At 40.3% G+C, this 15,513-nt stretch overlaps 1 protein-coding gene across 1 annotated transcript; it reads right to left on the reverse strand.

Annotated features, from left to right (window-relative positions):
* Positions 1-29: 29 nt before the first annotated feature.
* Positions 30-14,372, reverse strand: elovl5 (ELOVL fatty acid elongase 5). The gene is made up of 8 exons (XM_085369960.1): positions 14,236-14,372; positions 9,104-9,168; positions 8,609-8,796; positions 5,504-5,581; positions 4,833-5,004; positions 4,343-4,467; positions 3,096-3,230; positions 30-1,823 (listed from the first exon to the last, which is right to left on the reverse strand). Exons 2-8 carry the CDS (start codon positions 9,159-9,161, stop codon positions 1,695-1,697), a joined length of 885 nt encoding a protein of 294 aa, XP_085226086.1. The 5' UTR covers positions 9,162-9,168; positions 14,236-14,372; the 3' UTR covers positions 30-1,694.
* Positions 14,373-15,513: the final 1,141 nt, after the last annotated feature.

Here is a 15,513-nt window from a genome sequence, read left to right on the forward strand (position 1 = left end):
TAATCACTAAAATCTTTTTCCCTCGTTATTTATTTATTTATTTATTTATTTTTGGGTGGGTGGGGGGGTGGGGTGGATATGAGAGGAATAGAGAAAATACTCATTTGCTGATATATGTGTGCCAAACATGTAGCTACAGCCAGTAGTTTAGCATGAAGGCTGAGAACCAGGAGAAAAGCTACTTTGGCTATTTTCACGTATATTATGATCCAAAGTGAGCTTTCGAGGGTTTAAGTGGATGTAGTTACTTTTGAATAGAAAAAGGTCGGTCTTTTTTTTTGCTGTTGTTTTTTTGCTATTCTGTTTTATCGACATCAAATTATGATTAGAAGTTGTTAGAAATAATAATTTGTTGAAATTCTCAAATCCCACAAAGGAAATGTAGATTCAGGCACAAGATTCAGACATGAAGTTGGACACATATTTGTCTGACGTGAACAAACATTAAGAAAAATGGGAAAATGCTACATTAGAAACCAAATCAACTGGTCCAGAAGGCACAGAAGACCCTATTTCAATAAAGATATAATTAAAAAGAATTGTAATGATATTAATAATAAACTGTCCTAACTGAGCTTTTAATGTAAAGCTCCTCAGCAATGGGATTCGTCCAGTTGTCATAATCTTTCCAGTTTTTGAATGTTTAGTCACGTGTTCAGGCAGATCATAGATGTTCTAACTGGTTTACCTACGGGAGGTAAGATTGCCTTTCAACAACTTGATCTAAAGATAACAGATCTTTCATAGTCAACTATAAAATTTGTCTGAATACAACATATTTACTTACTTAGCCAAAAACACTATGATTATCTTTACCATCTAAATAGTTTAAAAATAAACATTTATGCTGCAGTGCTAATGGCATAGGTTCATTTAATCAAATTATATTTAAGGTCTTAAAAGCTCAGTGGACAAGGGAAGACTAAATTTTCTGAATTAAGCAGAACTGAATTTAAACTACTCTCATGAAACACCACAGCTGCCCTGTCACGCTGTCTTAAATGCTTTTTAAATAGAAATCCTACAATGCGCAGAACACTATACTTTGGTTATGCTTTGTTAGATTGCTAAATATTCCAAATTTGAGACCCTGCACTGAATATTTTTCTGTAAATGTGCAATTTCAGGTGTTACAGCCTCTCAGTAAGTATGCATTACAGTATTACAGAGAGCAACATTTAAGATGATGCAACTGCTGAGGCAGGAATAAGATAAAGCAAGACGCGAGATGCGTATTCTGGTTACACATTAAGGACCACAGTAAGCATCGTGTACATGTGCATGTTTTCAGTCCCTCAAGTTGACGTCACTGAGTGTGAGAAGAACCTTCAGCTGCCAACACACTCGGTGCAGCTTTCATTTTTAGATCTTGCGGGTGTAAAGCGTTACTGAATGTGTGCTTGTTTGCTGGTAGCAAGAACAACATGTTTGCTTTGGATTATCATTACCTCTAGAAGGTGGGGAAGGCAATATTGTACAGTCTCAACCTTACTACAAAATATTAATTTTCTTCATTAAGTCAATAATTCAGTACAGTAAGTAGCAATATGTGCAAAAACATGGAAAGTCTCTGGCTATACTGTATGTGGCTATGGCTTATTTCATCTGAAGTAAGTGCTAGGCTATTCTAGGTAAGAAGACACATCTAGCAGCATTAGCTAACATGCTACATTGAGAAATAGGTTTCTCAAATGTCAATCCACCCTCAGTTTCTTGGGTGCGGTGAAGTCCGTTGATGGCGTCCCGTTAGCATGTCCATTTGTTGATAGCAGGGAGCTGTTCTGTGGATGCTTCCTCTGAGAACCGCTCTTCTTCTTGTAAGTCTTGAGTGAGACAAAAGAGGGAAAAATAAATCACTACATATAATTTTATAGATGAAAATTCACTCTTCCTCTCAGCCTTCCTGGTTATTATAGTATAGCCCCGAACGACATATAGGAGAACAGGGCTCCACTCCTTGAGGCGGTAGTAATGTTTCCATGGTATTTCTCGATTCCTGGCTCCTCTAGTCGCATAACACAGTAACCTTGGGCTGGATACTGAACTCTGAGGAATCCATCAGAGTGTGAATGTTAGCTTGAGAACAGAACCCGTCTGTGAATCGGGCATATTTCATTTTATATAAAAACAAATGTAAGTTTGCTTGAGAAATAATAACTGCTGGCCACTGCTCTAATGACTCAAAGGTGCAAAGGGTACGTTTGCAGCAGACTACAGTCAGCTGTAGATAAAGGTTTGTGTTGGTGCTTTCACAAGTTCAGGTATTTTAAGGAGCAAGTTATTGTAGGACTGCGGATGTCATCCACTCCAGTGAATGGCTCTCTAAATTTTAATGGGTTTTGTGTAAAGGCAGAGGGCTGTAGCACAAAGGAACAAGAAGCACATCCGTGATAAAGAAAGTTTTCATAGGGAAAACTAAGCACACGTTCACTGCTTCCTTATGATTTAAAAAGGGTCCAAGTAGCAGCCAGGTATTCCTGATAAAATGCAATCAATTTAAATGATCATCAGAAAGAGTGCATGCTAAATGTTCACAACATTAAAATGAGAAAGACTGAACAAGTATGGCTCGTTTGCAAAGGTTTCCAACAGAAAGCCTCTTCTCTCTAAAAGAATGCAATGTTGCATCTGAGCAAACCACAAGGCATCTGGAAAAATGTCCTTCGGACAGATGTAACCAAAGTGGAAATGTTCAGCATTAAAACACAGCATAATGAAACAAACTGCTTATATGAACTGTCAAGTTAGATGGACCTGAATCATGAACTTTAAAGGCCATCTGTGTGACATCTAGGACTTAGTCAAAATCAGCTTAAACAACATGACAATGATCCCAAGCACCGTAACAGACTGGGCGAAAAAGAAAAGAATCAAGATGTTGCAATGGCTAAGTTAAGGTGTTACTAAGTCCAGATCTCATTTGCACTGAGACCTGGACTTTGAGAGCTGTGCCTGCAACATTCAATGAACTGAATCAACATTGTAAGACAGAGAGGGACAAAATTCCACCATAACAATGTGACACGCTAATAAAGTCATGCATAAAACAATTACTTCCTTTGAATGTTTTACCTTCTTGCAAAGAAAAAACTCACCTGAATGTAGAAGTTCATGAAAAGGATAATGAGTGTGAACATGTAACTTATTTGGAAGTACAACCATCCCATCGGGAAGCCGCATGGCCATATGACTGCCAAAGTTGTCTGGGTCACAGTTAAAAAGAACTGGATCTGTGGAGAAAAACAAACAAACACATCACACACCACAGAGTGAGAGGGTGACAGAGAGCCCCCCCCCCCAATGTTCCATACTACTTTATATTTCTGCAACACTACAGGCAAAGGAAATATTGCTCTTTTTATGCCACTACGTGCACGTTTTCATACAATACACACAAAGTGCTTATAAAATATACAGTTCAGTGTGTCAATCAGCCTTAAGTTATTTGACCTTGTAACGGAGTCTGTATTTCCTTTAAATGTTCTTTAAAAGAAATAAATTTAAAGGAGAATTACAGCAAACAGATTTAAAACTAGGAAGCACTTTGAGACACTGTTTAAACCCAAAGTAAACCTTTTTTTAACAATACATTTTCATAACTGCTTATTTAAACAGGATTACAAGGGATAGTAGCAATCTGAGCTGACATAAGACTGTTCTGCAAAGAAGAATGGGCAAGGATTTCAGTCGCTAGATGTGCAAAGCTGGTAGAGACACACCCTAAAAGACTGGCAGCTGTAATTGCAGCAAAAGATGGTTCTAAAAAGTATTGACTCAGGGGGCTGAATAATTACGCACACCCCACTTTGCAGTTATTTATTTGTAAAAAAATTTTGGAATCATGTATGATTTTCGTTCCACTTCTCACGTGTACACCACTTTGTATTGGTCTTTCATGTGGAATTCCAATAAAATTGATTCATGTTTGTGGCTGTAATGTGACAAAATGTGGAAAAGTTCAAGGGGGTCAAATACTTTTGCAAGCCACTGTATATGAGTTTAAATACCTGGTTGACCCCACGTATTTAAACTCATCCACCTTCACTACCTGTCCTTCTTGCATCTTCACCTTTCCACCCGCCTCCTTCCCTTTCACATATATGTTTTCTCTTGCATCTCCTGACTTTCATTCATCTTCCACACGCACGCTAATCTAGCTACAAATCACAGAGTCATCTGCAGAAACTAAAGTCCATGGAGTTTCCAGTACTTTTGGATTTTAATTATGCATTTAATTGCACTTTTATTTGAAACAAACCACGTATTTTTTACTAAAATGCCGCTATTTTTACTTAAGAATCTGAATATTGTTTCTAGCACTGGAGGAAGAATGTGAACCCACCAGCTGTAACTGCGTGATGTACTTCTTCCACCAAAGGTATGGCCGGATGGCTGGAATGGCTGAGAGGCCATAGTACGAATACATCACGACGTGAATGAAGCTGTTTAGTGAGGCACCGAAGTACGCTGGAGCGGCACAAAAGAAAGAGACAGGATGATATTAACAAAGAGAGAGCAGGGATAATAAACTTGTTATTAGTCTGTTGTGTTTGGAGAATTTACTACAGATTTTATGTTAAAATAAAAAATAAAAACACTAGAAACCATTAACAGTAAAGTAATGCAGAAGTAATATGGTTTATGTGAGCAGTAAAAAGCGCAAAGTTAGTTACACATTGTAGCAGCGTGTGGGTCAATAAGTGTCACTTTAAGAGACTAGAATGAGCTGCTTTCAAGGCTAATGGGTTAGAGCACTTGAATTATTTAGCTGAACTGTGATGCCAGACTGTTTCTGTGGTTACTGGAGGGTGAAGCTGTGTAAAAACACTCACAATGCCCACAAGGTATCCAGTTCATAACAAACCACCAGATATTCAGCATGCTAGCATGGTGGTAAAGGTGCAGGAACGTGATCTGGTGATTATTTTTTCGTAGTATGAAGAAGAAGGTGTCCATGAACTCGATGAGCTTGGAGAAGTAGTACCACCAGAGGACATTTATAATCTGGGTGGGGGTGGGGGAGGAGAGAGAGAGAAACCTTCATAGCAAACAAAATATATACACACAAAAAAAAAAAAAAAAAAAATGTTGGCAAAATTGGAATGGGTTCCCAAAGGCACCCAAAGGTCTGGGAGGAATCTGTTTAACTGTAGGACTGACAAACTGATAAACCTTTTAATTTAATCGCTGCAGAACTGCAGAGCCAAGCACATTTCAGTGAGAGGCTTGTTTTCACTGATGCTGAAGACAGCCATCATGATGTCGAAAACTGGATTAAATGCACTGTCTCTGCAGCTTATCTGACTGGATTTATAGCTACCTGCCCACAGAAATCAAAGCAGATCAGTGGATACACATTTTAAGTAAAATGCCTAAATATGCTCTCTCTCTCGTATAGACTCTCTTACAATTTCACTATAAAGCCCATCAGTGTATCAAAGAAGCAATCAAAAGACAGAGGAACACCCACACAAAAAGAGTGCACAGTGTAAAGGTGACTGACCTTAATATCCGCTTCCTCTGCACTGTGAGTGTTCTGGCAGTAGAAGTTGTAGCCTCCGTGCCACGCAGCGCTAATGAGCTGTAGATAAAAAGACATTAAATGTAAAATTAATTTATTTTGTACCAAAAAAAAAAAAAACTAAACACAAAGAATGTGCAGTGCACAAATAGAAGTGCATGATTTGTGTTTTTAAATATGACTCAATCCTTCCAGCAACTAACAAACGTGTGCAAATACACGCACAAATAGCAAGTAAGATAACTATTTTCTCCTGTTAATACATGTTGTGTCAGATTGTGATGAACCATCTTTAGCTGATAACAATTAATGACAACAAAGATGATACAGTTTAAAAGGCATCAAGCTCATTGTTTATTATCACACAACGTGCGGGAAGTCGTTTAATCTAGGAAAGGCTAATTGCAGTACTCTAGGACAGCGGTCCCCAACCCCCGGGCCTCGGACCAGTACCGGTCCGTGAGTCGTTTGGTACCAGGCCGCGAGAGTTGAGGCTCAGGTGTGAAATGTGTGGTTTTCAGGGTTTTTATCGGTTTTCAGCGTTATTTTGTTATCGTTTTTATCGTTAACTCGCTTTTCCTGGGTCTTTTCACGTGTTTTATGTATAACTCTTCTATTTTTCAGTACCGGTACTAGTTTTATTTTGTTGTATTTTTCTGCGACACCTTAAAGGCCGGTCCGTGAAAATATTGTCGGGCATAAACCGGTCCGTGGTATTCAGCAAAGGACACCATGTACTCACCTTTAGTCTACATTAACTCCCTTTTGTTTGCACTGATTTTTGTGTGTGTATGTCAAAGGTTTCATTGGAATGTTTGCAAAGCTCCGAACACTTTCTGACCGGCTGCTACGTTCCTTAAAATCCAGACTCTCAGACCATCTGCAACATGTTAGCTTCAACAATAAACATGCAGCAGCAGCAGCAGCAGCCTGTAATCTCTGTGGACTACATAAGAGGAGGAAACTTACAGAAACTGGATTATTCAGCCTATTTGTTGCCATTTCTAGTAAATCTTGTTAGAGGCATTGAAAGGGCACATTAAAGAATAATTATTCAAATACACGTGGATGACTTAGCTGATTGCTGAGTCACCACTTCCATATAGATGCACTTTGTCTGCTGCTGTAAAAGGCTTCACTTACACAGCTTAGAGCCAAGAAACCGCCAGCAGAATGAGGTTTGTATTTTATCTTGTGGGCACAGATATTAGCCTGTCTCTAACTTAATATACAGCTTTGATTGATTGATTTTTTTCAGACTTACAGATGCATTATAGTCAAACAAAACTGATCACAATTACAGTTGTGCTCTGGAAAGTTGACAAAGATCAAAAGTGGCCTGTACTTTGATTCACATCAGGTGGCCTTGATTGATTTTGCACTGCCAAAAGTTCACCCCGTGGCTGCGGCATTACCAAACTGGAGTGCTTAATGAATCAAAGCAGGCAACAGTCCACTGGGGCCTTACGCAATGCAGCGGGACAGACAAGATTGGTCTGCCAGCTGTGATGGGGAGGAGACTAAAGATACTTTAGACTTACACGTCCTCAGAAATGCTATGTCTGGTTCTGACATCCTGGTGTTCACAGTACGCATAACAGCAGATGCTGTCACTGATAAGAGAACTCTGCACTATTGCCACATCCCAGTGCACTGAGCTCAGACTGACTGAGCCTCCCTGCCAAATAAGAATGCTCTTCCATGTTTGTTTACATTAGTGCGTCTCTCAATTGCAGTCACTTAGTCAGCCCGTTTATAAAAAAGCAGTTTTCCAGCAAACAATAGTGTCCTGTGCTAAAAGCTGGCACAATGAGCCTGTCAGCATCCAGCTGCGTCCCTCTCTCCCCCCCGGGGGCTTTGTCTCTTGGTGCAGCTTTCAGCCACAGATGCAGGCAGCCAATTCCTCGCAAAAGAGTGATGGCGCACTGATATCTGTTAAAAATGAAGCTATAATTAATTTTACACTCAATTTTTGTACTAATCTAGCATGATAACTCATGTTAGAGGCAGATGTGGGAGGTAACAAAGTATAAATACTTCGTTACTATAGGTATCAGTACTTTTTCTGACAGCTTTTTACTTTTACCTGCTACATTTTCAAATCTGTACTTTCTACTCCTTACATTTTCAAAACTTTTTGAGGGGAGTTATTATTTCGTCACTGTGTCTTCAAACGTGAAACTGATTTAAGCCTGAAGAGTAACAAATGGAATCACCGGAGGACGTCGCATAAAAAGAGATGAAAGAGGAAAACCGTGTGCCAAATTGGGCGGGTGTTTTTTGGCACACCGGAACGATTGCAGGTGTCTATAAGTTGCGGTGTCTGAAGTTCAGCATCTTCAGCGAGCATCTTGATGAATTCATTTGTGTACATCCACAAAGAGCAGTGGGTCAGCTGATCACAGCCTGTACACTAAGAAGATCTACTGGAGCTCTAAACGGTAATAATTGTGAGTTGTGATTCTTTTCCCCATGCTGAGCCATTACCGCTGATTTTAGGATTCCCCCACCTGCTAAATTAGTCTTTAACCTCTTCCCAACTCATTTTCCTGTTTAGAGGCAAAGTCACCCTCTACAGAAAATAGAGCTATTTTTTAATTTTCTGTCTTTTTCTCTGCTCATGTCCTACTTCCCTGATTCAAGCCCAGTACCTTTGTAAGAATTAAAATGTAAACTGAAATAAAATCAGTATTTCTATCTACTAATATTATTTTATCATTACATTAATATAGGACAAGGTTCGGTTAGCTTTGCATTGCAAAAGTGGTAGAAATGTTCTTCAAGGAGGTACTTTTACTTTCTTTAAGTAGGTGAGATGCCTGCTGTTGTGATTTAGCACTATATAAATGAAACTGATTTGAATTTTCAACACATTAACTTAAACAACCGTCACACTTACTGCCTTGTATAACCTGCCTCTTGATAGTTGCCACAGTAACAACACAATCAATGGCCAATTGGTGTATATCTAGTTCTGGGTCATTTTAGTTTCCTCCTCTTTATTTTATAATCTATTTGCAGTGCGACTCTGCTGTGTTTGCTTTGGCCCAGTTTAGCTCATCTCTCAGCGCTGAGCAGTTCGTTTACCTCATAGAACATATAAAAGGACAAGAGCGTCAGGCCCAGATTGTAGAACACCATGACGGCTCTGCAGGAGTACGGCTGCCTGTGTTTCATGTACTTGGGCCCCATCCAAACGATCAGAAGGTACATGACTGTGAGTGCAAAGGTTGGTGGGTAGTTGTCGAGCAGCAGCATTCCCCGAACCCGCTGATCTGAAATATGGAGATAAAGAGGTGAGGAGAGGAGGATGGACAATAAGGTGGCCTGACTGCCAGCAGCAAATGAATGAAGAGAGCTGAAAAGAAATCACCAGCAAAAGGAATATTGCTCAACACCTAGAAAGTTAGCAGGCGGAAAAGCACAAGACGATCCACAGAGCAGTGTCGAGCATGTAACGTACGACTTGGGTCAAAGGTTTTAAGTAATGTTTACCTTATATAACATTTTCTCACAGGGTACTTGTAGAGTTGTGAATGATTTGCACCGTTCAGTGAATTAGTGCAATTTGCATCATCTTACCTCTTGGACCCATCCATGAGTCGATATACGCGTTCAGTTTATGATTGAAGGTCTCCATTTTTCACCTAGAAAAAGAACAGAGTGTTGTTAGACGTTATTACAAAATAATTATTCAAAAGCTTAAAAAAAGAATAATAAATGTAAAGGAGTATGTGCTACAGTAAGGTAATCGAACTACTCTGTATCATCTACAATTAAGACTTTTAGCAGCATGAGCATCACGGCGACTGTGGTTAGCACCGTTTCCTCACAGCAAGAAGCTTCTGGGTTCAGACCTTGGTGGGGCACTACTGTGTGGAGTTCGCAGGTTCACTGGGAGCTCTGGTTTCTTGCAGGATTAAAAGATATGTTATGTTAATGCTGCCTATGTATGCCCAGGGTAAACTTGAGTTCTGTGCATTCAGGAGAGGATGACTCATCACACCACGATTTTATATGCAACATACCAGGTTGAACCCCATTTTCCTTCACAACTTCATTAATCCTTCATATTCAACATAGATTCAAGGTGCTGGAAACACTCCTGGGAAAGCCTTGTTCATATTGACATGATGACACCACGCAGTTACTGCAGATTTGTCAGCTGCAGATCCAAGTGTAGCCCTGTTGGATTGTGATCTGGAGATTGTAGAGGACCTTTGAGCACACTAAACTCATTGTCATGTTCAAGAAACAGGTTTAAGATGATTTGAGCTTCGTGACATGCCGCATTATTCCCCCAGAAGCAACCATCAGTAGGTATACTGCTGCCATAAAGGGACCCGGACATAGTCAGCAACAATACTCAGGTAGGCTGTGGTGTTTAACCAGTGCTCAGTTGTTATCAAAGGGCTCAACATGTGCCAAGAAAACACCCCAATAAACTAATATACCAACACCAGCAGCCTGAACACACTTTCATTTTACCTGGACCAAATTCAGACCTTCAACATCCAAATGTTACCAATGTTTCCAGTCTTGTATTGACCAAACTTGGTGGGCCTGTGCAAGTGGTAGCATCAGTTTCCTGTTGTTAGCTGCCCATCTTCTTTGAGATTCAATGTGTTATGCGTTCAGAGATGCTCTTCTGCATACCATGGCTGTAACGACTGGTTGTTTGTATAGTTACTATTGTCTTCTCATCAGCTTGAAGCACTCCGGCCATTCTCCTCTGACTTTTGGCATCAATGAGGCTTTTTCAGCCAAAGAAATGCTGCTCTTCAGGATATCTTACCAGTCTGTGTAAACCCTGAAGATGGTCATGTGAGAAAATCCAGGTAGATGAGCAGTTTCTGAAATTTCTAACCGATTGTGTTGCTTAATCAGTCATTTCAAATGTGAGTTGAGAGACTGAGCTAACGCCACTGGATGTCTCTGTGCGTCTCTCTCTCTCTCACACACACACACACACACACACACACACACACACACACACACACACACACACACACACACACACACACACACACAAAATACTAGGTTATAACCTAAATTTAATACCACGGTACCTAAATAAGTCTAATGAAGAACATGACGCCCAAAACCACCTCTCCCAATATGGTTGTCATTTGGAATTAGTAACAACAGTCACTTATGAGAGCAAGTACAATTTCAGGGAGTAAAACAAAACCAGCACAATGAAAAGATGTTAAGTCTATAGAGTGTGGTGGAAACCAACCATAGTTTTATCACTACAAGTAGACATAGAGATGAATGCAGTGGTAATCAATCCTTGTGAAAGATGTCTTTATTAGTGATCAAAACCACAGCCTTTTAAAAAATATGATCAACTCTAAGCAGCGTTTAAACACCATGACATAACTCCAAGAAATCAATTCTGATATATGCCTATCAGCAGCTGAAAGCATCTGTGCCTGCCTGCCTTTTTAAGTCTCCATACTTCAGTCCATAGATTCTCTCCACCTAACACATCCCATAAACCTAGCAGTGATCCTTCACATCCCTCTTGTTTCCATCAACACATCAAATATATCCAGTTCTCACTCTGGGATGCAAATGAAGTGCAGAGGCCAGGAGGCAGGTGTACTCAGAGGATAACCACGACTCTATCCCATTACTACCAATGTGTATTGATCCTCTGGCTCTCAGATTGTTGAAGATGATGAACGTGTCAGAATGTGCAGATTCATTAGCCCTTTATGTGTATATTTCCTAAACCTTGTGGATGTTCTGCTGCCAAAGCTGTCATATTGTGGTGGTGGTTGTGGCCCTGTGTCTGCTGATAGTTCAGCCCTTTGTGACCGTTTCAAACCCACAGTTTGTAATGTCCCCCTCCTGATTTAAACAGCTGCCTGAGGAGCTGTCAAGAAGAGCGTGAAAGCAAATTATTGCTCTGTCAGTAGATATACCACTATATAACTGTCATACAGCAAAAAGTTAGGTTTTACTGCTATACTTCAGAAAGTCAGATCGGCCCAGTGATATGAAGCAGAAGGCCATGTACAGGCCAGTATGAACGTCTGGATGTGCACCACTGGATATTTTTTCCATATAAGTCTAATAAGTTACTACTGCCAGGTTCTGTTCACAAGCCTGTCTCCTACTATGATTTACAGCAGCAGGAAGCACATTCATCACGACACGCAGGCCTGGATAAACGCATCATGTTTTTAACAATACAGGACATTTTCAAAAACCAGTGCTTCTACACAATAACAGCACTGCTTCCACATACAGTCTTAACAATACTCTCACTTCAGAAGTGCATGAATCCCTGCGTTAAGATTTTCTTACTCCCAATCTGATAAGTCTCATGATCACATGCTTTATTCATTATCACCCCAGAGGTGTTTACACATTCCTGCAGGCCTTTATATTGTTTGCAAAAGCCTGCTGTATCACTTCAGCCTTTGCAAACAGAAATAGTACGACTGCCTTCTTTATATCCTCTGACATGTTTCCCCAGCTATTGAGTCAATGCAGCAGTCTGTGATCTAACCGACTGCTGCACCGCTGGACTGTCGCTACACCTGCCCCCTGAGAGCATGAAGACAAATCCCATTCTCCTGCAAGCTGAGAGATACTGTAGCTCTTCTACCACATATGAAAACACTTTTTTGACTCTTACATTGACAGTAAATCGCACCGTTTTTCAGAATAACCTTGGCCACTAAAGACAGAAATGTGAGCAGATCTATCAAATTTAACCAAAGCATCTCAATTCAACCTGCACACGCCTCTTAGACACAGTCATATGATACTGAAATGCAACTAACAGAACTGAGAGGACACACTAATGACTTTGTTTACATGCATTCAGAAAGTCTTTTAATCTATGTAAAGAAATTCTTATTTAAACTGACTAAAGCCCATAAATACAGAGTATATATAAGTAAAAGTTAAACACCTATTTGAATCGCTGCTCAGGGAACACATAGCATGTAATCATTTATCTGTCGGCACTGAATATGGCTTATTCTGATCGACCCCAGTTTGGTAATATCCTCGCTGATTATCTGAGATGCATTAGGCTGCACCAAAACATGATAATCTGCAGGGCCTTAATCAGAGCAGGCTGAGCCTCAACAGGGGAGCAGGTTAGCAGCCAGTCAGTGAGTCTTTGCTGGGTACAAGCTGCATGCAGCCCTGCAAAATATGTCTAAACAGTCAGAGCTGAAGCTTCTATTTAGTGTTGTTTTATTTATATAGCACTAAATCACAACAACAGTTGCCTCAGGGTGCTTTATATTGTAAGATAAAGATCCTACAATAATGCACATATGACCCCCTATGAGCAAGGGCTTTGGTGACAGTAGGAAGGAAAAATTCCCTTTTTAACAGGAAGAAAACCTCCAGCAGAATCAGGGTCAGAAAGGGACGGCCATCTCCTGCAACTGGTTCTTCTTGAAGAGAGGAAGACTCTCTAATAGTATTCATCACTGCAGTATGTGCCACTTTAAAGGCTCTCTGTTTCTTTCAGGCTACTCTGGGAATGGTTTGTAATAATTTCTCCACTACTGTGGCGATTTTCACTTTATTTACCAGGTGTTTGTCAAAAATCAGAGAGTCCTCTTATTAGAGTTCTCCTCAAACATCACCACACAAAGATAAGACTATCAAACCAATCCATGCACATCTGTTTTGCTAACCTGCACAAGAATAAACACAACCTTAGCTTTTTAAACTCATTTCATTGTCTTCACATTCATTACTGGTACTTTCTTGGACACTTTTATCTTCTCAATTTTTTTATGACTGCTGTGTGAAGGTTGTCTGGCAAACTAAGATTTCCGTTGTACAGTATAAACCTGTCTGTGCTTATTTGCATGTGTATATGACACTTACAAAACTTTATGGACATTTCCCACCTCTGGTAACACATGTAACTAATTCTCAACAAAAATTAAACTACAACTAAAAACCAGCATCATGTTTTCACTCTAAGCATCTGTCATGTCTTATTAATTACATGGAAATAGTCGATATAAGGCTAGCTTATTCTCTCTAGTGCCCTGCTTTAAATGCTAATGTACTCATTAACTGCATGGGTGACCACCAAGAATAAAGTGGCTCTACAGATGATGATGATGATGATGAAGAAACCCAATTCAGTTCCCGAGAGCACATAAAAATGCACACTTTCACTCCTGGGTTTGTCACATTATCTACAGCCATCACTTACAAACATGTATTAAGCGCACAAAAACACGTTGCAGTACTCGGTGGCTACTTCCAAAGAGTTTTGACGTGATGATCGCGACAGGTTCACGGGACTGCTACACAAAACCGCCTCCCCCCCCCCCCAACACACACACAGTATTATTGTATAATAGCAACTATTCTGCATGGAGGGGGGGTCACACGTGTAACCCTAAGCTGCACTTTACGCACTATCCTGTTCAGCAGCAGCCCCGTTAACCTAAAGATGTGAGCTGCTGCCGACGACGTTAACCCCGTTAATTTCAAAGCGGAAACTTCCAGAGAGGAATTCATTAACATGCCGAGCAGCAAACTTCGCATCCCGTCGATCGCAACCTACAACCCACAGTAACAGCAGAGGTCACCGCTTCGGGAGCATCAGTCAAAACTGGTCGCTTTCACTGCAGACGCCATGAAGGCAGCATCATTAATAATAATTATAATTTTTTAAAAAGAAGAAATAAAACGTAGAAGAAGACAGAGAAAGCGCCTACCGTACAGCCACGGAGCTGGGCCGGCGCCTTATTTAGACGGAGGAAGAAGCCCTGAGAGTGGATCAGGAGAGAGTGGATGCAGCTGTGAGCAGCGGACTGCCTACCTTTGGAGGCGGAGTGAGAAAAAAGGAGAAAAAAAGCCCGCCTGTGTAACCTTGGCTTGGCCGGGTCTGGGCACAATGTGCAGCCTTGTCGCTCACAGTGGAAAATAGTGGGAGGAACACGCAGATTGGCCCATTGCCCCGCAGGAGGGCTACAGCCACGAGGTGACCCGATGCGTTGCAACTGCACACGCAGGAAAAAGGGAAAGAAGATGACATGCAGGTTTTCTGTACCTTCCTGTAACTTTATTACAAAGTCACATTCATTAGAAGGAAGAATTGGGTCGTTGCAGATTTTATTTCTCATCAGTGGGAAACATATTTGAAGTAGAAATGAAGTAGAAATAATTGAAGCCACACGTGACGTTTATGGTTTAAAGACACGAGTTATGTCACAGGTTTTTACTGCTGGTCAAAGGGGCGCTCGTTCGTGCATCGTGATTTTTTTTTTAAGCTTTGCACTATGCCAAGGAGTCAGGCTTCTGATCAGGCATCATTTAATCTGTATCAAAGATCACTTCTGATGTAGAAAAAAAATCCTCCTGTCGCAGGAGACTTAAAAAAAAATCTTTTCTTTAAGTGTCTAAATCAGGGGAGTTAAACATAAGGTTTGGGGGCCAGAATCAGCCCAGCAAAGACTCGAGTTTGGCCCACTGGAAGGCTGTGGAAATATGACAGATGGCATTATATTTAGATTTTTGTTGTATTTTCATAGCTTTTTACAGCTTTTCCTAAGTAATAGATAAAATAATATCAGTTAAAACACAGAAAATCCCCGTTTTTTACATTTCTTTCTTCTTCTTTTGTTTTTTTCCAGTGAGTCCACGGGAAAAGGGGACATTTTTTGCGAATTAATGTGAATTACTCTCATGCTCACTTGAAATCAAAGTGAGTTGACGTGGCCCACTATGTAAAATGAGTTTGATATCCCTGGTCTAGTTTACAACTGTTTTTATGACCTGTCATAATAAAGACACTCTTTCATTGTCTTTCTCTCTCTTTTGAAATGAAATATTTTGCAAATATATAATCAGTGTGTTTAGTGATGGTGTACAGTTTCCTGAAAGTTTCCTTGATTTGTACAGAGCTAGCTGCAGTACATGCTACACTCAGAGGTAATTCTTGCTGAATGACATTTAATATTGTGCATGTGGCTGCTGAGCTAAGCGTACTTGAA

This window comes from Diplotaxodon limnothrissa, linkage group LG13 (assembly GCF_057381915.1).
Source record: "Diplotaxodon limnothrissa isolate DT_005_m linkage group LG13, D_limnothrissa_male_GT1.1, whole genome shotgun sequence".
Taxonomy (NCBI): domain Eukaryota; kingdom Metazoa; phylum Chordata; class Actinopteri; order Cichliformes; family Cichlidae; genus Diplotaxodon; species Diplotaxodon limnothrissa.